The sequence below is a fragment of the Pinus tabuliformis genome, chromosome 6, assembly GCF_031772625.1.
Source record: "Pinus tabuliformis cultivar Carrire ecotype Pingquan chromosome 6, CPIR1, whole genome shotgun sequence".
In the NCBI taxonomy this organism is placed as follows: domain Eukaryota; kingdom Viridiplantae; phylum Streptophyta; class Pinopsida; order Pinales; family Pinaceae; genus Pinus; species Pinus tabuliformis.
In genome coordinates, this window is record NC_142292.1 from 421,692,863 (window position 1) to 421,716,218 (window position 23,356).

The 23,356-nt window shown below is 39.6% G+C and overlaps 1 protein-coding gene across 4 annotated transcripts in view; it reads left to right on the top strand.

The window, feature by feature from the left end:
* LOC149259102 (histidine acid phosphatase family protein) overlaps positions 1–23,356 on the top strand; it is a 364,966-nt gene that overhangs the window by 239,593 nt on the left and 102,017 nt on the right. For all 4 annotated transcript variants that reach the window (XM_089417454.1, XM_089417462.1, XM_089417470.1 and 1 more), the window contains one exon: positions 8,260–8,418. In XM_089417454.1, the coding sequence (XP_089273580.1) occupies positions 8,260–8,418 (159 nt within the window). The remainder of the gene's footprint in view (positions 1–8,259; positions 8,419–23,356) is intronic.

Consider the following 23,356-nt stretch of genomic DNA (forward strand, 5'->3'; position numbering starts at 1 on the left):
CGTTCCAGACCCGACCCAAAGCGTGGACAAGGGGAGGGGGAGGCTAATTCCTTATGGACCCAACAGACAAATGTGGACCTGGATCGGAGATATGTGGAAATGGTTATAATGAGCGAAGGAGAGTTATGTATGTAGCTATGTTGCCAGGAAACTTGGGTTCGGCGACGGGGACAGGGACGACATTTTTGGAAATAGGGTGTGTGGGTTCGTTGGGTAATATAATAATATTAAATTTTAATAATTATATTTTATAAGTTATAAATTTATAAATTTATAATTTATAATTAATAATGTATATGAAATTTTAATAATAGCCACAAGCCTAAAAAAAAACCACAGAATTTATATGTTAATGTAATGATTCAATTTTTCAAAAATTAAAATATATATACTATGAACTGTTTTACTTTTTCCTGAACAAATTCTGAACCATTTAATTGGATTTTGTTGATCCATGGTGAAATTACATTGCAAGGGCAAGCAACACCATTGTTAGAGGGTAGATAATGAACTGGCTTGAATGTTGTGTAGATGATTGAGTTGGAATACATTCTCACTGAACGGTTTATATTGTAAAGAATAACACAGAGCTATATTCAGTGTATGAATGCATTTATGTAATGCCACTCATTAATGCAAAAAATGATGAAGATTTTTTGCACTTTATTAATCTAATTGCAACTATTTCAGGTTAAAAGAACTGAAACGTATACTTCTCATATTATAGTATATAGTATAAAAAATTAAAAATTTAACAAGTCTGGGCTGAGTAGAGGTAAGTTTGTGGCATTGTCATATCTGTTTAGGGCTTCCGGCTTCTGTTGGGTACAGGAGTCTGCATAGGGAGGCCGAGGTCTGTTCCTTAGTGAACAGTGAGCTGTTTTGTGTAAACAGTGGCATGAATCAAGCCCTACAGCTCAACGTTTGACAACAACAAGGAGGAGGGACTATGCCGCAGCTGTAGGAGGCAAATTGAGTGTATAAAAGTGGACTGACAGTTGTGGCTCATGTTGCAGACAGTCCGAAACAGCAAGAAATTGTGACATTCATTCCGGCAAGCCTTTAAAAGCACTGTATGAGTTGTCACGTTATTGTAATTCTGCTTAATGTAGTTGAGCCCCTGTGGGTGTTCACTGTTCAAATGTGTAATATAATGCACCTATATTTTTCAGACGCGGGTCTTGTGAAACTTTTTCATGGAATAATAAAATTGAAAACGAAAACTTGTAAATACCACTGCCGTTGAAGCTGCTCTGTCCACTGCCGCTGAAGCTGCTCTGTCCACTGCCGCTGAAGCTGCTCTGTCCACTGCCGCTGAAGCTGCCCACTGCTGCTGAAGTTGCCCACTGCCGCCGGAAATGGTAAACAGGGACGGCTCAAGCCTCAACCAAATGGAAAAAAGTTAAATGAAATCACGTATCAGATATTTGCTTGTGGCCGTTGAAGTTGCTCTGTCCACTGCCGCTGAAGCTGCCCACTGCTGCTGAAGTTGCCCACTGCTGCTGAAGTTGCCCACTGCCGCCGGAAATGGTAAACAGGGACGGCTCAAGCCTCAACCAAATGGAAAAAAGTTAAATGAAATCACGTATCAGATATTTGCTTGTGTGTGTTCATGGAGAGTTAAAGTCTTAAAGATTTAGGGTTTTTAAAGTTTTTTACATTTGTTATAAGTTAAAACTTAATAATAAAATAATTTTTAAATTTTAATTTTTTTCTTTCTTTTAAATTTCATTAAAAAAAATTATTTGAAAATTAAATTTTTAATGTAGTTTTTTTTATGAAGAACCAAAAGAACCCGAAGAACCCAAAGAACCCAACCCGAAGAACTCGAAGAACCCAAGAACCCGAAGAACCCAAGAACCCGTTAAAGGAAAAGAATCCAATTATTTTTTTTGAAGAACATGGTTCTTCATGGAAGAACCTGGTTCTTCTGGGAAGAACCCGTACCCGAATCCGGTACTTGGGTGTGGGAACCCGGGACGGGTTTGAGAACCCCACCCCCGGTGCGTGAACTCGTGCAACATAGGTATGTAGTGCTTGGGAGATGGACTGTGCAAACAAAATTGGGGTTTTCCATGTAGTGCCACTCCTAAAGCTAGTAGCCAGTAGAGGAGATCCCACAGGACTAGGATAAAAGAATAACCACCAAGTTGGATGAGGGGACAAGAGTGCATACCAAGCCCATTCTTTTCATCGAATCCCCCCATCAATCCATTTACAGATGTGTTCATGACAAGTAAGCAAAATTACCCAGTTACACAATGAAATTCCATCCTTTCGTGGTCGGAAGGCCCACCTTCAAACATACAATCATAACAGATGGACGAGGGCACAAAATGGCTAGCTCAGGTGGCATAGAATGATGGCACATCAAGCTATCTGGTGGCTGCAAGTGGTTGCTAGTTGTCAGATGAAGACAAATCTAGGAGAAAATTTCTCCTATTGGTGTCACCCGCTGGTGGTGGGTAATAGTCCCTAAGTTGCTACTTCAACCAAGCAAAGTTGGAGGTAAGTTAATTATTGCAAAAATTGGAAAATCAACTATTGCAAGATTGCTTTCTAATTTAAAGAGAGTTGCTTGCAAATAAAGTAGTGCTCGAAAAGCAAAGCAAAATCACTAGACTAGATATCTCATGAGAGAGATTAACTAATTTAATGCAATAAAGAAATGAGCGAGTTGCAAAAAATGAGTAAATTTACAAGTTAACCAAATTGCATGAAAGTGGAAATTGCATAAAAGAAACTTGGATGCAAAGTAGAGTCGGCAAATAAAAGAGACTAAAGTAACTAGATTGTACAATGAATGAAATTGGAAGTTGAACAAAATTGCACGAAGTAATGGAAATAGCTTGCAAAGGAACTTAGATGCACTTGGTTGGTTTAGTCTAGTTAACCAAGAAAATCATTCAAGCATCACATGAGCACTTTCCCCAAATGGGGAAGGCGGATGCCTAGGGGTGAAATCCCCTAACTCCTAAGGAAAAAAATCTTTTATTAAGTCCCTCTTATAGAATGTGGGATGAGGAGTGAGTTTGAAAGGAGTTTACAATGCAATCCCTCACGGATAAAGTAATCCTTCCAAATGTTACAATTGTATCCCTTTTAGAGAAGGGATTGGAAGAAAAATTTGAAAGAAGAGCTTACAACCAAGTCCCTTAAGGGGATCAAAATGCCCTTCTCTAAATATTTGTAAGTTCAAAGGAGAAATTACAAAATGGATGTTACAAATGATTACCTCTTGAAGAGGGAATGAAAGCTTTAGAGAGAAAAGATTACAATGAATCGTCTTTCAAGAAAAGAGAAAAGTGCTATTGGAAATTAGAAGCGATTACATAAAGTTAGAATCTTCCTTTGGGCAGAACCAAAGGGGAAACTCCTCTACAAAAGTTTTAATATTTTTCTTGAAGAACCTTGAATGAGGAAGGCCCCTTGAAGGGTGGGGGTGCGGGGTTCAAGGATGGAAAATGGTGGTTCGATGTTGGCTGTCCAAAAGAGTTTTCTTTTTGGTGCTTCAAACTCCAAGGATGAGCACAACAATCAGCACTCCTCCTTATGTTAGCCTAGGACTGTCAAGAAAATGGGCAAACTAAGACAAGTTGGAATATGGAAAAGAAGCTTGGAAAACCAATCCAAATTCCTAGCATATGTTAGAACTTAGATCTAAACAATCAAATTGAGGTAACCAAATCCTACTCTATTTTTCCTAAGAGAAGACCAAGTAAACTTGGTTTCTGTTGAGCAAAAGGGGCTGCTGTTATAACAACAGTAAAATCAAGGAGCCTAGATGCTAGATATTCAATTTGCTCATGAATAAAGTAACGAAATGAAATTTTGATTGAGTGATGGAAGGAAGGAAGAATATTGGGGCTATTTGAAAGCCCTTTCTTGATCTCATTGGAATCCTTTGAGTAGCCTTTAGGTGAAACTGAGTTGTGTGTCCATTGACAAGCTTGGAGATGGCTAGTTTAACCAACAACGTCCCCAACTCAAAAGCCTCTTGTTTAGCTGCGTCACACTAACCACAAACTTGCAATACATAGATTAGCATCAAAGGGGGCTTGCTCATATGATGGCAAGATTGGACATGTTGTTCAAACGAGAACATACAAGTCCTAACCAAGCCTAGGATATAAGCAAGCCCAAGAAAGACTACAAATACTTGTAGTTTTTCACCCTTAGACAAAAATGCCCTCAGACTAATGATACAAAATTATTGAATGCAAGGAAAAGAGAATCACTGAAACAACATACAACGTTACCTCAATTGTCAAGGAAAGACAGCACAACACAGGATTGGTAGACCTTCCAAAGTCTTGTATATTATAGATAGAAAATGAGTAGAAATTTTAGCATAGTAAACCCAGACCTTGAGCTTCCAAGCATAGAAGAATGAGAGCCCAATGGGCTTATTTATACAAAATTTTGCAGAGAATACCAATGCAAAAGAGAAAGACAAGTGGCTGAGGGTTGACAATCCCAATGAGAGGTCGAATTAGCCAAGTGTATGGGATGCTATCCAAGTGTGCCAACGCACTGCTGTAGAATCTCTTTGACTGACATCGTAGGCTCCAAAGCTGGTTGGGCATATATGCTGTAGAAGACAACTGTGATGGCAGAGGAGATAAGGGGGATCAAATTCCCTTCAAATTGTAGTCTAATTCCATGTGAAATTAACAACAAAACAAGTGTCCATAAGCTGTTGCATGGAGGCTCCCTTAATTGCTGTGTAGAAAGAAGAAAGAAAGAAATTATTTTAACGTCCACGAGGCTAAAGATAGCCTATGGGACAGATTGCTTTTTCATCTGCTTGATGTATTCGGCCCTTTTTTTGTGAAGCTTCACAATAAATGCTCCCGTCTTCTCGACAAACCCCTCGTTAAATAGATTATCCCAAGAGTTAGCTGCCAGCGTATCTGCGTAACTTTCAGCATTAGATGGCAGCATTTCAGTCTTCTTTGCTGGCTGTGTATGACAGGTGGTATGGAGGGGAGTTAACTCCCTTTTGCTTGCCACTTCACCCAAGTTAACTGCCCATTAAGTGCCACCACACCAGCAGCTCTTACTTGACTGACTTTGTCCCTCATTTGGTGGGATTTGGTCCCCTTAATTGACTGTGGAAAACACAAATTCACCCCTCCGCATGGCAGTGAGTTTTGTCCCTCTTATGTGGCCTCCAAATCAATTCTTAAGTTTGATTGCCAAATCATCTCTTAACTGTTGGTGCCTTTATTTTGTCTCAAGAGATATCCTTTTTGTCTCCCCAATTATTTATTTTCTAATTTTCTTGTCTTTTGCTCCACTTTATTAGATAAAGTGGGTTTTCATGGGGAATTAATCATTTTTTGACCCCCCAAAGTGGGTCTTAGGATAATGTTGAGGTTTTGAGATCAAATTTTAAGCACCCACATGCCACCAACATCTCCTAGTACCACTTATTTACATCATTACGTAGGAAATTAATTAAAAATACCGTCTTGTGGGAATTTTTTAATTAGTTAAAAAATCCTAGAAAGACCTAGTAAAATTCCGTGAGACTCTAGATATGACCTTGCATGGTAATATACATCGACCCTGGACAATATGACCAACCCAAGGCCCAGTTATTAAGCTGCACTCCAGCTTTGGAGGTATGTGAATGAAAGAACTCAACTAGTTATGTATTGTTGAAGAGCGAAAATAATCAGTCAAGTGAATAAAACAATCTAGAGTGAGCTCACTTAGTAACTGGGTCCTTAATCACCTAAGCTTGTTACAAAAGTTCATCATGCTAGCGTTCATTTATTACAATTCCCCTGCAGGGGTACAAAATTTGTGAGAAGAAAGTAGAAGATGACAGAGGAGTGGCAAAAATGCCCTGCTGGAGTACTGATGTTCAAAAAATTTGATGAGTGCCTCATCAATTGGGCAATTGGGTCTTCGTTCCCTGCCATGTGTATATGAGCAGGTAACAATCCCCAAGATCCTGTGCATTCGGATTCGTGAAATGCCTTGGGAAATGCAATGTTCCACCAAGGTTCTGGGATGAGGGGGCGAGGGAGCGAGGGGGCGCGGGAACGGCCTATGCAAAAGCTCCCTACCATTTTTTAGGAAACGTGGGGGAGCGTCAGGGTCTTAAAAATTTATAAATATAAAATATAATTTATTAATTGAGTCCACTATGACAATTTGGTTTGAACTGAAAAGCTGCAAAGCATGATCATTTATATGAATATCATTTGACATTATCCAAATTTATAATATCATATAAAATAATAAATTTAAAATTCTAATTCAGCGTGGTCAAATTCTAATTTAGATTTTGGTCAGACAGAGGGAGAGCTTCAGCTTGAGAAGGTAGCCACTGAATTCTGTGAAAAGGTAAATGAACAGATCAGGAACACTGCATTGGCAGTAGAACGGGCAACTACAATGGGTTGTCCAGCGGTATTGGATCCAACAACTAGAAATTTTGTTATATTATATGTAATATAGACAGTACACCATATGCTGAAAGAAGAGTTTTAGTTCCAGGAGAGATGAGAAGATCACATGAAAGAGTTTCTGACAGTTTACTATCAAATGACATTGACTGCAGGATGACCATCTGCGAACCAACTTGGGTGACCAACGATGGCATGGATAATTTGTCTACCTTATTAGAGCAATGCCATGCAGTTCAAACTTCAAACTAGCAGTGTATTTCAGGGGTGAAAATAATTTTCAGACCTGAGAATTCAAGCTGAGCCACTGTGCTCTGTGTAAATTTTGTAACTGTATAAATTCATATATAACGACAGTTCCTGAGATTTCTTGGTGCCCATAGTATTTTGTCATGCTTGGAGTAAACGCATGTTAGTCTATAGTCCACCCAATTATTTCCCACATGACATAGGTGCTGCTTCCATAGTTTGTATGTCAAATGTCATGCAAATTAAAAACACAAACTGAATGTCTCATATTCTTTGCCTGTCACTCCAGTTGTCTCCCCACTGTAATTCAGCCATCACTTGAGAAAAAAAGAAGTTTTAAAAGGGAAAATTCATGTACATGCTATATGGTCCAACAAATTTCCATGATACTGACCCTCTAAAATAACGCTTGTTGAAACTAAAAGACAACACAAGACGTTATCCCCATACAGAACATGAGTAGCTTTGTACCACTTTAGGTCTATTAAATCATAAACTATAAGCAAGGCCATTTTTTTGGGAGCGTGGGGAAACGTCCCCTCAGGGAAGGGAAACATTTCCCTGACACGTCCCCCCGAGTTTCCTCCATTTTGGGAGCGTGGGGAAACGTCCCCTACTCGTCCCCAAGTCCCCGGAGCGCGGGGGAGCGAGGAAACTAGACCCCTAGGGGGGGGCGAGTCCCCGTGGAACACTGGGGAAATGTGAAATGCTGTGAACTGTGAGCCTACCATGTCGATATCTGAAAATAAATAATCTACGAAGTTTGGCAAATGCATATAGCCTTTGTGACACCTGACCATTTGGAGAGGACATAGGTGTGCTCAACACATGGGTTGGGTTGGCCCTTTAAATAGCAATCACCCCAACAAAACCAATGGCTCCTCTAAACGATATATCCATGTAGGTCCGCCCTAAGTCCTCGAGTCCTGTACAAGACAGAAGTACCTAAGGGTGGAGTCTAAGTGGACAGGTCATGGCTTACTGTGATGGGCCTAGAACACCACAATACATGACATCACACGGGTCACAAGGGCATTTACTTGTATTCTCTAGGCTTACAATGGTGCTGCCAAATGAAAAATTGCATACAGATACCCCTACTGAAGTCAGGGGTAACAAGGTCTCTCTAAAATGGTTCAAGTGTTATAAGATCATTTGGTTTTGAAAGCTTGTTAACTGTTTAGTACTTTTAGACTACATGTGAGCTTTACTAGTCAAACTTGTCTTTCTAGAAATTTTCTCTATATTGTTTCGTACTCACACTGGGTACAATCACTATGAGTATATGGTGGTGCCCCTTGAAACTTATTAGTTAGAGTAAAATTTTCTGTTTTAGAAATATTGAAGTCTACTGCGTTTGCTTAATTTGGAAGAAAAATACTATAATAGATGTATGCAAGCTATTTATTTTCTTCTGCATAAACTGTTAAACTGATGTTAAGTTCATCAAAGTGATATTTTTTAAACATTATACACATTTATTGGGGTTTAAAGAACCCATGAGTAGATTAATTCTTTTCTGAAATAAATATAACAGACAATTGCTTTAATGTTGGCGAAGCAGCGATGATGAGGGTTGTGTATTTTGCAGGTCCCTCGCGCTTCAGCTAGTGCAGTTGCATTTGGCATGGGGCTTTTTGCTGGGAAAGGAGTTCTTGGAGCAGGCCAGCATCGTGCGTTTGCTGTTATAACTGACAGTCGAGCAAATGATATCCATTTGCGATTTCATGATACTTGCCAAACATACAAGGTAAATATCTTCTTATCTGCCCTTTTAATTTAGCATATGATGTTTACTTTAATACTATTCAAGTAATTTTCTTTGTTTTCAATTTTATCATCATTTTTAATATATGCAGTTGGAAGTTATTTGGTTTTATATACTAGTTTAACCAGAAAGGATAAACCTGAAAACTTCAAGAACAAGAACATTTTTTATCATCTTTGCTAAAGGCCATAGTTAGACGTTGTTTTCACTTATACTCTAGCATAAACTGAGTTAATGGATGGTTCATCGATATAAATGCCTTTTAGGAATTTATGGGGATTGATTGTTTTCTATATTTGAATATATGGTAAGTGGATTAATTGGAAACTTGTACAGTAGAGCTAATTTCTTTCAGTAAGCTTTATGTTCAGTCTGACTAGCATTCTTTTGAAGCCATATTAGCGAATAGAGGATTCAAATTTCAATGGATTAGGTTGATGGCTTTTAGGACATTAGCACCGTTGGTGAATAGGTCGGAACATGAGCATTTAAGCTGCTTGTCCTACATGCCAAAATTTTCTTCCAACATACTGTTTATGTAAGTAGCAAATGTAGGTTTATTGTGTTAGTTCTAGTTTCTAAAATTCTTCTTAGAGGGCTGTTGCTTGGAAATTCCATTGATTGTACACAGGTTGATTTGTTAATAATTATGACTTTATTTATATCCCATTTCTCCAGGAATTTGATCTATTAGATTCATAAACGATGACAGTAGCAAAAACCGAAGGAACGTGACCATAAGTACAGGAAAATTCCCAACTTTCCATGGGCAATCTGAACCACTGTCCATGGACGTGTCTCTTTTCTACTTCAATTTCATCACTTTCACCCTCAATCCTTCAATATAAAATGATTTCCATAAGTTTTTTTTACAAATATTCACTCCAAATCCACTTGCCTTCTTCAGGTTTGCTGGCCAATGGCAGTTTCTTTTTTGACCCTTATCCCATTTAAGAATTTTATTTTTGAATTTAAAGGATTCTCAAGTTTCCAGACCAGCTTCCACCACCATAATCTTCTCCACCATGGTCTTCAATTCTGGCTGAATTGCCTAATCTTGCTGTATACTCTCCAGTGTCTATTCTTAGACCATTTAATCAGAGGTTCCTGGTCCAAAGGCTTAATAGAACAATGTTTTAGCTTCCTTCCATATAAATCCCCAACGATTGTAAGCCATGCAAAAGTGGTTCAGTTAGCTTGATATTCCCCTTGTGATTGAGCCAAGGATCTTTTTCCATTCTTACTTCATTGGCTCTGCCAACTTTCTATGCTGTCCACTTGCCATTTGAAGGAGAGGTTTGACCAGAGCTTTCCATGCTATTGAGGCCCACTCACTTTTTATTCTTGCCAATATTGATTCTTAACCACTCTTCTATGGACCTGCTTCGTATGAAATTATTTTCTCTCCAATCTTAACCACTCTTCCAGGGAGAAGTTTGTTAGTTTCTGTAGCATCGGATGTGTTCTAGCCACGAAATTTGGTGGAGAGGCTAGAATACATGAGATCTCCAAAATCCAGAAATCGTTTGTGGAAATTCCACCTAGAACAATCTCAATTAGATTATTAGCTGATTTTTAAATACTTCCTAAGTCTAAACTTAGGGAATATGGTTAATTAATCAATATTAATTGAGATAAGGTGAGAATCATCTAGAAACTCACACTGATTGACAGGGAATTAATTTGAGCCATCGATTATATTTTAATCTTGGCCATTGGTGCTCCAACAGAGGTTATAAGAAGAAGTTGATGGGTAGATGGAGAATACACTAGTTGCATATACTCAGTGCTGTAGGCAGTTCAATTTCCCAATAGCAGCTTATTCAGCAGTGAGATCGACCTAGTGATCGAGGAGCAGCAGGTGGTAGAGGGGCAACATAGAGATTTTCTGGAGGAGTCTCCAGTTATAGAGGAGGCCGTAATTATTCTCCGGGAGGCTACGCAGGGGCTGCATAGTGCCTCAAGAGGGGCAGTTCAATTTAGTTGTGGAGCAGGTTGTTTCAGGCAATGTTTTAAATTCGGCTGAGCCGATTAGGAATCGACAGAGTCGGCCGTGACAGACCCCAGCCCTGGCCTGCTCGGTACAAAAATCGGGCCAAAGGCTAGAATGTTACTGAATTGGCCGAGCTGGTCACCGACTTGGCCGATTCGGTAATAGACTGGGCGGCTCGGCCAAGTCCAACTTAAACTGGTCGAGCCAGTGAAACCCGATCAACGACGAAAATTGGAGGGAAAGCGAACTCCATTTTCTTTTGGTTTTAGGTTATTTTGCATTCTTAGCCTATTTAAGCTACCCAATCCCCTCACATTTCCTCACAACTATCTCATTTCATTTATGAGGAGTTTGTGAAGAGTTGCGGAGTTGGTTTTTGGAGCAGCAGTGAGGAGTCTTGGGAAATCATTGGAGCAGTTGTGAGGAGCTTCTTGGGTAGTCATTGGCCCAGCCCCAAGTCCTCCAATTGTAGGAACTTCCTCTACTCAACCACAACGCAAGCACATAGCTCGTCTATCTCAGCGTGCAGCTACTGCGCCTGCTACTGCTACTACTTCTACGATTGCAATTGGAGATCGTGATGAGGAGGAGGAGCCATGTGTTTCCCCGTCTGACTCTGGTTCAAAGTCTAAGCCAGATGATGTTGGATTCTTTAGTAGTAGCTAGTAGTGACTAGTGATTAGTGATGTTGTACTTTTGTTGTAGAGGCCATTTAGAGCCTCCTTGGTTACGTGTTTTTGTTTTGATCTCTATATTACTGTTTACATGTATTGGAAAGTGTACTGGGTGACATTTTTATATAATGGATATATTCATGAGCCTACTTTGATCATATGTTGCCTTCTCTCTATATTCTAATGCTTTGTGTTTGGAAACATGAATGTAAATCTTTAAAATTATGTTTTTTTCTATAAAAAAATAAATATTTAATGTATTTTTTACAAAGACCGAGTCATTAAAATCAACTAGGCTGAGTCGAGTCAAAGTCGGAGTCTGAGTCGACCCTCGACCGGTTTCGAACTCGAGTCGGAGTTTTAAAGCATTGGTTTCAGGTGCTGGAGGTCGGAAAAATTTCTAGAGGGTCTGGACAAAGATTTCCAGCAGCAGAGAAAGGTAGGACGTTTGATTCAAAGGGAATTCTGGGCTGAGTGTACAAGGGACTGTGTAGGGTCAGTGCAGAGGTAGACGCAAATCATTTTGGGGGTCAATTTTTGAGCCTAGATTGAGCTGAAATTGCTTGGAGAGCAAGGTAAAATTCCCTCAGATATTTTGGTCAGTATTTCTCTCAGATAGAAGCGCCAGTTTGGCGTCATTTTATTGTACTCAAAATTTCTGCTACATAATAATAAAACCCTCATCTGCTGCATCAGTTTTCCGAAGTTGGGTTTTTCTGAGGATGATTGTGCAAAAATAATAGTGTCAAAATTGTGTGCACTAAATTTTCTCAGTTTCCAGTTTTCTATTTTTCCAGAATATTTTTATAGTGAAAATTACAGTTGTGATTTTATTCGTTGTTTGCTGTAGCTAATAAACTGCACAATTAAATTTACAGTTAGAAGAATAATTTCCAGTTGCTGTAATAGATGAATTTTTCACATGGTATTAGAGTGTAGAAAACTTGACAGATATCAAGCATTGGTAGCATAGGTTACAAAACATTCCATCTTTTAGGAAGCCACACAACATCATGTGTGGATTAATGCCATGGTAGAAGAATACAACTCTATCATGACGAAGGATGTTTGGGAGGTGGTGCCAAGGCCTTAGGACATGTCCGTTGTAGGTTCTCGACGGATCTAGAAAATCAAGTATGCTGTGGATGGCAGCGTGGAGAAGTATAAGGCCAGGTTCGCGGCAAAGGGGTATGCATAGAAAGAAGGAATAGATTATGAGGAGCCCTTTGCCCCTGTTTCCATATATACTTCTAGTCGGTCAATTATATCCATAGCAACTCAGATGGAATGGCAGATTCACCAGATGGACGTCAAGACAACAATCTTGAATGAGGTGATAGAGGAAGAAGTGTACATAGAATAGCCAGAGGGCTTCGAGACTCATGAGAGTCACACTCATGTGTGTAGATTGAAGAAAGCTCTATACAAGCTCAAACAAGCTCCCAAGGCATGGTATGGTCGGATTAACAACTACTTGTAGTAGATGGGATTCGTCAAGAGTGACATAGATCCCACCCTTTACTATTTGATGGTAGAGGGTGAGCCACTCATCCTAATATTATATGTGGATGATCTCTTCTTGACAGAATCATTAGGGCTCATAGAGGATTGCAAGAGGAACCTGTCAGCAGAGTTTGATATGAAGTATTTGGGGTTGATGCACTATTTCTTAGGATTGGAAGTATGGTAGAAGGACGGGGAGCTCTTCCTTGGGCAGGGGAGATACACTATAGATATTCTGAAGAGGTTCAAAATGTAGGATTTTAGACCCATGTCTATGCCCATGATCACCAACTAGAAGAAGATAGATGCATCAGATGATAAGGATGTCGACCCCACCTTGTATAGACAACTTATCGGTTCTCTCATGTATCTGGTCAACACTAGGCCAAATATCTTCTTCGTAGTTAATACCCTCAGTCAGTTTATGGTAGAACCAAAGAGAGTACAATGGGTAAGAACGAGGCATATTTTGAGGTATGTGTGTGACACAGTTGAGTATGGGTTGGGATATACCCTAGGGGATGATGTCAGAGTATGTGGGTTCATAGATGCAGATTGGGAAGGCAGTTTAGTGGAAAGGAAAAGTACCTATGGGTACTATTTCAGTGTTGGATCAGGGATGGTTTCTTTGGTGTAGTAGGAAGTAGAAGTCAGTAGTACTGAGCTCTGCAGAAGCAGAGTATATGGCAAAAAGCACAACTATGTGCGAAGCTATATGGATTCAGAAGCTGCTAGTAATCTTGTTTAGGCAGAGGATGGAGGTGACCAGTGTCTACTGTGATAATCAGAGTTTCCGTAAACTCTCTAAGAATCCAATGTTTAATGACAGGTTGAAACCCATAGATATTTGATGCCATTTCATTAGGGATTGTGTACAACATGGAGCAATCTAGCTATAGTATGTTCCCATAGAAGAGCAGGTTGCAGATATACTCACGAAAGCTCTAGGGAGAGCTAAGTTCGTCTATTTCAGACAACAAATGGGTATGGTGGAGAACCCATTTTAGTAGCTGGGAGAAATTATTTTGGATGCTTCTTAGTTGCATTAGTTGCAGTTGTAGCAACAATAGATGAGAGGGAGTTGTAGTGTAGATTCAGAGTTGGCAGCAATACAACACTATCAACAGCAACATAGATGCAACATCAGAGTTGCGCAGTAGTTGGTGGGCAGCAACAACCAGACATCGACAACATGATAAGAGGTGATACAAAGATAGGGTGTTGTGACAAGATGTGCAACACTAGAGAGAACACAGTCCTCGCTAAGAGGGAGTGTTAGTTTCTGTAGCATCATATGTGTTATAGCCACAAAATTTGGTGGAGAGGCTAGAATACATGAGATCTCCAAAACCCAAAAATCGTTTTTGGAAATTCCACCAAGCACTGTCTCAATTATATTATTAACTGATTTTTAAATATTTCCTAAGTCTAAACTTAGGGAATATGGTTAATTAATCAGTATTAATTGAGATATTGTGAGAATCATTTAGAAATTGACACGGATTGACAAGGAATTAATCTGAGCCATCGATTATATTTTAATCTAAAGGATTATAAGAAGAGGTTAATGGGTGGATGGAGAATACACGAGTTGTAGATACTCGATGATCTAGGAAGTTCGATTTCCCAGTAGCAGGTGATTCAACAGTGAGATCGTGGTAGTGATCGAGTAGTAGGTGGCTGAGTGGCAACATAGGGATTTTTCGGAGGAGTCTCTAGTTCCAGAGGAGTCAAAAGAGGAGACTGTAATTATTCTCCAGGAGGGTACGCAAGGGTGACACAGTGCCTCAAGAGGGGCAATTCGATTTAGCTGTGGAGCGGGTTGTTTTAGGTGTCAGAGGTTGGGAAAATTTCTAGAGGGCTTTGACAAAGACTTCCAACAGTAGAGATAGGTGGGACGTCTAATTTAGAGGGAGTTGCAGGATGAGAGTACAACAGAGTGCACAGGGCCAACGTAGAGGTTGACGCAGATCATTCCAGGGGTCAGTTTCTGAGCCCAGACTAAGCCGAGATTGCTTGGACAGGAGGGTAAAATTCCCTCAGATAGTTTGGCCAATATTTTTCTCAGATAGAAACACCAGTTTGGCATCATTTTATTGTAATCAGAATTTTTGTTACATAATAATAATAAAACCTTGATCTGTTGCACTGATTTTCCCAAGTTGGGTTTTTTTGGGGTGGATTGTCCAAAAATAACGGTGTCAAAATTTTGTGTGCGCTAAATTTTTCAGTTTCCAACTTTCTATTTTTTGCAGTATTTTTATGGTGAAAATCGTAGTTGTGATTTTATTCATTGTTTGCCACAACAAATAAACTATACAATTAAATTTATCGTTAGAAGAATAATTCCCAGTTGCTGCAATAGATGAAATTTTCACATAGTTGTTGAGAAATCTAGGGCAGCTAGATTAGGGTGATTTCTCTTACTTTGATAATTGCTTGTGATGTTCTTTTACTTAACTTGATGTACTATTAGTTAGCTCCTTCTATTAGTTCATTATTATTGTGTTCTTATCAACAAACAACTACCAAATTATGAAGGTCAATGAGATAGAAGGCCAGAAAATGTAGGTTGCTAGTCAAGGCCAAAACCTCTCCTCTTGAGAGGAAAACCCACAAGCATACTTCTCTTCTTATAGAATCTTCAAATGACGAATTCAAAGACCCAAGAATTAAATTTTGAATTGGGCAATTGGATGAATAATGAAAAGGTTTCTATCCCAGTGACAAAGCTTTTAAAGATACCATCTCAAAGGGCGAAGTTACTAAGTGCCATTCAAGATACTCAAAGGGAAGAAAAACCTAATGATGAACTAGAAGAAAAAGAAATTATATTGAAAAGTATGAACTGTTATGTGGGAAACGAAGATCATCAACCATTTTTTATTTCTTTGATAGTGAATGATCGATTTTTACATAACTGCATCCTAGATTCAGGGGCTTCATCAAATCAGAAGGTTATGGAGCAATAGAACTTAAGGGTATCTAGGCCCTATCACAACATATGTTCAATGGATTAAAAAAGAATTGAAGTGTGTGGGATAATTAAAGATTTACATTGTTTCCTAGCTACATACCCAGACAAAATATGAATGGGTTCCTAAGTCTAAACCTAGGAAAATAAAAATATTAATGGGTATTAATAAATAGTTGGGTGAGAAGCTTCTAAGAGACGAGGATCAAGTATGCTTTAATCAATGTTTTAAAAACCGGAACCGGAGATCGGATCGGTCAACCTAATGAACCGAGTTTCGAACCGGAACCGGTCAAACTGGGACTGGTCAGGTCTAAACCAACCGGTTTAAAAAATACATTAAATAATTAATTTTTAGTGAAAAAAAACTATTTTTAAGTTATAAAACCATGATTCCAAGCCAATAGAAACAAAATATGCAAGGTTTGCTCATCTATATACCATGTAAAGGTGAATATATCAAAATGGCATCGAGTGCAATACATATCAACAACAAAATACATAATTAATGAGGCTCTAAATGGCCTCTAGAGTCTGAAAACAATGCTCTAAGCTATGGGATCACTGAACTACTACAAGTCTACATATCAGTGATCAACAACATGATCACTTCTCATCATGATCAAACTCATCACCACTACTAGACAAGAGATCATCAACATGAGCTACATAAATAATATGCCCTCCAAGTTTGAGGAATCCTAAAACTCCTCTACAACTTTAGTAGTAGCAAAAATAGACATCAAAACTACAAATCACTGATCAACATGGTCACTCATGAAACTCATCATTGATTCAGCATTACTAGAAATACATAAACATCATCAACAAGAGATACATGAACATCATCTAGCTCAAAGTCTTCAGACTTGGATTGCTCAACCTTATAACATGATAGAAATTGAAAAGGTTTAACATGCCTAACCAATGATTTTGGTTTGAGTGAAGGGTTCATCTCCTCAATCTTATAATGGGGTAGAAAAAGATTAGCATGCCTTTGTTAAGTCCATGGTAGAGGAGTTCAACAATCAGTACCACCAACATCAACAAAGTTCAACAATCAATGCTACCACGATCAAGGTTCTTAAAGGGCTTCATGCTCTTGATCAAATGCCAATCTCATACCCTCACACATGATAGAATCAAATGGAAACATTGCAAACCCCCAAACCATGAAATCCTGAAAACCATTAAGTCTGTTGAATTTTGAGTGAGATCTAAAATTCTAGTTTCTCCATATGAAATCCAATGAGGTCGGAACTACTCTCAAACATCCTGAGTCATTTCATGGTAATGTTAAAAATTTAAGTGAAAGGATGAAAATGAAAATTAAAGGAAATGTCACTTTTACTTTAAGAATTTAACATTAACATTAATTGCCAACATTGTTAGGGTTGATATGTGTCAGGAAAAGGAGAGGGTAGGCATGTTTTTCTTGGAGGGACTATTTTTGGGGGAAAACAACCCCAAATTTCCCTCAAACCAACTTCAAAACTCACAAAAATACATTTTGTGGGGGTTGTAGTTGCCTTGGCAATAAACCGGCCGGTTTAGGACAAAACTGGCCGGTTTGACCACAAACTGATCGGTTAGGGCAAAATAAAGGTGAAATGAGGAGGTAAACAGGGGTTTTAAGCCGGTTTGACCCGGCGGGCTTGCTAACCGGCCGATTTTTAAAACACTGGTTTTAATCTTAGTTGTTGATTAGAGACTTAATCTCGGCCGTTGATTGATCAATAGGAAAGTATAAGCGAAGACTTGAGAGTCATTTGAGACACACTGGGCAAATACTCATTTCCCCGAGGGAAATCGATTCTCAAGGAGAAGGAGTTCAATTTCAAAGGGAGAGTTGCAGGGTGGAGGAAGAGGAGGGCATTAGCAGCAGTCAGAGATTGAGGAGGAGGAGGTGACATAGGGAATTTGAGAGACAGCACAGAGGGAAGAGCAGGCATACAACACCATTGGAGACACAGTCCTCACGCAAGTTGAAATAGACTGACGTAGAGTGACGCAGAGGGACTCAGAGGTGACACAGAAGTGGGTGAAGGGTCTCTAGGGTGTCAGAAATTCTCCAGGAAGAGAAAATTTTTCTTAGGTAAACTCTCTCAGTAGTGTCAGAGTTTCTCTGTAAAATCATTCCTTGTAAAGAGATTGTTGCTGAAGATTAATAAAACCCTCATCTGATGCACCGGTTTTCCCACATTGGGTTTTTCCAGGGACAATTGTCCAAAAACAACTGTGTTGATGTGATTGATTCTTGTGCTTGTATATCACTATTATTTTCTCTATGTAATTATGTGATAACTGCAGTAGAATTTATTTTAAATATTTACTTGGGGGTTTTTCGTAAATAACTTATTGTGAGAAATAAGTAGGTGAGATAAATCAGTTGCTGCAGTAGAATTTTGTATTAGAAATTTTCACATGGTATCATAGCAGAGATCAGGCAACAGGGTAGAAGAACCTGCTATGAGTCGGGAGTATGATGCCGAGACATCAACTCAGAGGGACTCACGCAGATCTCCAGAGAAAGAAGAGAGCACGAAGAACATGGATCATGATTACTCTATGTTAGCTTCCAAACTAGAAGAAGAAGTCGCTTGCCTTGCAAGCTTTGCCTACTCTGAGGTTTGTTATATAAATAGTGGAGCTTCTCGGCATATGACAGGAATACGAGAATGTTTTTCTAATATTAGGAAGAAATGATGAATTTTCAGATCACCATGGGAAATAAGGCAAAGTGTACCCTCGCAGGAAGAGGTATTGTAGTCTTTCAAACAGAAGCAGAAGATCGACTTCGAGAAACTAGTGTGCTGCATGTGTCAGGATTGGGGATGAACTTACTCTCTCTCTCTCAGCTTCAAAACAAGGGCTATGACGTTTTCTTCATTAAGGATAAAGTATATGTCAAATACCTGAGTTGGAAAAAGAAGGCCCATATTGGAATAAGAAGCAACAGGCTGTATAGATTACAGCTAGAATCTCCAATGGCATTGATAGGCAGCAATGGGGATAAAGATTTGAATGAACTATGGCACAAGAGGATGGGACACTTACACCATGGGGCTCTAAGAATTCTCGGGAAAACAGTATCGGGAGTTCCAAAATTAAGTACCGAACGAGATGATGTATGCAGAGGATGCACACTAGGCAAGTACACTAAGGCAACATTTTCCAGAAGCAACAATAGGGCTAAGAGTGTTCTAGGATTGATACACTTAGATATCTGTAGACCCATGTCCACAAAAGCTCTTAGTGGTGCCGAATATTTTGTCACCTTCATTGATGACCATTCCAAAAAGACTTGGATCTACTTTCTGAAAACCAAGGATGAGGTTTTTGGTCGATTCAAAGAGTTCAATGCTCTAGTTGAGAATCTGACAGGAAAGAAGATAAAGATATTGCACTCAGACAATGGTAGAGAATACATCGACTAGGCCTTCACTGATTTTTGCGCAAGGGAAGGCATTAGAAGAGAGTGGACAATTGCCTTTAATCCAGAGCAGAATGGAGTAGCAAAAAGGAAGAACCGAACTATTGTTGAAGCAACCAGGGCAATGTTGTATGATCAGGATATGCCCAAGTTTCTATGGGTAGAAGCATGCAACACGACAGTGTATATCCAGAGCATGACTCCTCACAGGGCATTAGGAAAGATTACTCCAGAGAGTGTCTTCACCGGTAAGAAGCCTGAAGTGAGTCATTTTAGGATATTTGGGAGTGTGGTATACTGCCATATACCCGAAGAGAAGAGTAAGAAATTGGATCAGACTGCAAAGAAAGGATATCTTGTAGGATATAGCGAGAATGCTAAGGCATATAGAATCTATCTTCCGGGGAATAGGAAGATCGTAATCTAACGGGATGTAAAGTTCATGGAGGACAGAGCCTTCAAAAAATCTCGAGAAATGCCTTCCAAAGAGCAGACAAATGATGATCCGTTGGTACAACCACTTCGACCAGTAGAAACTAGCACTAGAATTTCTCCTAAAGACAAAACTCTAGAGGTGGAACCTATGGAAGAGGAGCAGATAAATATACCCACTACCAGTGGTAGAGCAAGTTGAGAACTTCGACAGATACTACGAGATGCAAAGGATTTTGTCGGGGTGCCCAGGAACGAGGAAAGGGAGCGTAGACAGTGAGACAAATACCAAGCCTTGGAAGCTCAGGTTGGAAAACCCAAGCTCAGGTTGGAAAACCCTCCAGTTTTCAGGAGGCTGTTCAACATCAAGTATGGGTAGATGCTATGGTGGAGGAATACAGTTCCATAATGGTCAATGATGTCTGGGAAGTGGTAACTAGGCCTCAGGACAGGTCAGTTGGAGAGTCGAGATGGCTCTACAAAGTCAAATACGTTGTAGATGGCAGTGTAGAAAAATACAAAGCCAGGTTTGTGGCTAAGGGGTTTGCTCAGAAGGAAGGTATAGACTACGAAGAAACCTTCACCGCTGTAGCTAGGTATACTTCTATTAGATCCGTGATATCCCTTGCAGCTTAGATGGGGTGGGAGATTCACTAGATGGATGTCCAGACTGCGTTCTTGAATGGGGTGATAGAAGAAGTATATGTTGAACAACTAGAGGGTTTTGAGACACATGAGAAGAAATCTCATGTATGCAGATTGAAAAATGCTGTGTATGGGCTTAAACAGGCACCTAGAGCATGGTACGGTCGAATTGATGGCTACTTGCAGAAGATGGGATTCGTCAAGAGTGACGCAGATCCTAAGCTCTACTATCTAGTTGTAGAGAATGAGCCTCTAATCGTGGTTTTATATGTGGATGATCTCTTTCTGACAGGATCATCCAGGCGAATCAAAGATTGCAAGGAGAACCTAGCCACAAAATTCGACATGAAGGATTTTGGAAGGATGCATTATTTCCTAGGGTTGGAAGTTTGGCAGCAGAAGGGTGAAATTTCCCTTGGGCATGGGAGATATGCTACTTCGATTTTGAAAAGGTTTAGAATGGAGGACTATAGACCAATGGCTACTCCAATGATCACCAATTGGAAGAAGATTGATGCATCTGAAGATAAAGAAGTCGATCCCACCTTGTACAGACAACTCATAGGGTCTCTGATGTATTTGGTCAATACTAGGCCAAACATTTGTTATGCTGTCAACACCTTTAGTCAGTTAATGGTAGAACCAAAGACGACGCACTGGGCAACAACCAATCATGTTCTCAGATATATACGAGGAACAGTCGAGCATGGATTAATGTACACCCAAGGCAATGATATCAGGTTGAGTTGGGTCACTGATGCAGATTGGGCTGGAAGTTTAGTAGATCGGAAAAGTACCACTGGGCACTGTTTCAATATTGGATCAGGAATAACCTCTTGGTGTAGTAGAAAACGAAAATCCATGGCTCTGATCTCAGCTAAAGTTGAATATATGGCAGCTAGCACGGCTTTGTGCCAAGCCATATGGCTTAGGAAATTGCTTGTGAATCTATTCAGGAGAAAGATGGAAGCGACCAATATTTTGTGTGATAATCAGAGTTGCATCAAGCTCTCTGAGAATCCAGTCTTTCATGATCTGTCAAAGCACATTGATATTAGATGTCACTTTATCAGAGACTGTGTCCAACGAGGGGCAGTACAGTTGAGGTACACCACAATAGGAGAATAGGTGGCATACATTCTCACAAAGGCCCTAGGAAGAACAAAGTTTGTTTACTTCAGGGAGAAGATGGGGATGGTGAAGTATCTGTTTCAGTAGCAGAAGCGGATAATATAAGGAGTTCGAGTGCAGCAGTTAGTAGTGGTAGTGCTATGGGCAACATGATGCAACATATTTAGAGGGAGTTGCAGTACAAATGTAGCAGGGATAGTTACAGTGTCATGAGCAACAGTACAAGTGGCAGCATCACAGTGGATGAGGGTCAATTGATTGAGCATCGACAATGCAGAGGACTGATGCCGTGGAGTGTGATGCTTCTGTTGGGAAGTATTGCTAGAGCACATTCCTCTCTAAGAGGGAGTGTTGATTTTGGGTAGCAATGGATGTGCTCTAGCTCCGAGACTTTGTGGAGGGGCTAGAACACATGAGATCTCCAAGATCCAGAAATCATTTGGAGAAATTTCAAGCAGATGAGGAGTTATTAAAATAATTAATATTTTTAATGGGTTCCTAAGTCTAAACTTAGGAAAATAAAAATATTAATGGGTATTAATAAAGATATGGGTGAGAAGCTTCTAAGAGACGAGGATCAAGTCTGTTTTAATCTTAGCCGTTGATTAGAGACTTAATCTCGATCGTTGATTCATCAACAAGAAAAGTATAAGAGAAGACTTGAGAGTCATTTGGAGACACTCTGGGAAAATACTCAGTACCCGAGGGAAATCGATTCTCAAGGAGAATGAGTTCGATTTCAGAGGGAGAGTTGTAGGGTGGAGGAAGAGGAGGGCATTAGCAGAGTCATATACTAAGGAGGAGGTGACGCAGGGCATTCGAGAGACAATGCAGAGGGAAGAGCAGGTAGACAACACCATTGGAGACATAGTCCTCACGCAGGCTAACACAGACTGACATAGAGGGATGCAGAGGTGGGTGAAGGGTCTCCAGTGTGTCAGAAATTCTCCAGGAAGAGGAGAAACTTTGTTTCAGGTGTTTTCACTCAGTAGTGTCTCAGTTTCTTTCTAAAATCATTCATTGTAAAGAGATTGTTGTTGAAGATTAATAAAACCCTCATATGTTGCACTGGTTTTCCCACATTGGGTTTTTCTGGGGACAATTGTCCAAAACAATTGTGTTGATGTGATTGATTCTTGTGCTTGTATATGACTGTTATTTTCTCTATGTAATTATGTGATAACTGCAGTAAAATTTATTTTAATATTTACTGAAGGGTTTTTCGTAAATAACTTATTGTGAGAAATAAGTAGGTGAAATAAATCAGTTGCTGCAGTAGTATTTCATATTAGAAATTTTCACACTTTTTGTTTCTTGATTGAACTCGTGAGAAGTGAGTGAGTGTCATAAGTGAGGTTGAAGTCTTTCGTATATATAGGTTTCCCACTAGGTGGAATTGCTCTTTTTAGGCAGACTTGTACACTTGAGAACGCTGACTTGATCTTTGCATCATGACGAGGTCTTGGAGGGTCTTTTGACTCAAATACATTCCTTTTACAATATGCAAGATGCCCAAGAAGGGTCTTTCATACATGACAATGACTCTCTTGACTTGTAGACTCAATGACAAGCCCTAGAAGCTCTCAATGGGAGCTTGACCTATAAAATAAACTTCCTTGTGTATGAAACCCATGCCTCAAGAATAACAATAACAAATTTATTTTTCTCATTACATCAAATACATAAAATCGTGAATACATGTCATTATGAAGACTGAACCTAGGTACATATTTCAACAGATTCGAGTGAGGGAGCAAGACATCCTGAAGACTGCTTTTCGTTGCCATGACAGTCACTTCAAGTTCTTGCTGATGCCCTTTAGGTTAACTAATGCACCAACCACATTTTTGTCTTGCATGAACCATGTGTTCCGCATGTGGCTACACAGATATGTTTTTGTGTTTTTCGATGATTTATTGATACAACAGGACATGGGAGGAGAACCTCCAACACTTGGAGGAGGTGTTGCGCATTCTGGAGGGGAAAGAACGGTATGCCAAGATGCCCAAGTGTGAGTTTGCACTGATGGAAATGTTGTATCTTGGCCATCTGATTGTAGAGGATGGAGTATGTGTGCACCAGGAGAATATCAGGGCCATTCATGATTTTCCTATACCAGAGATTATGATTGAGTT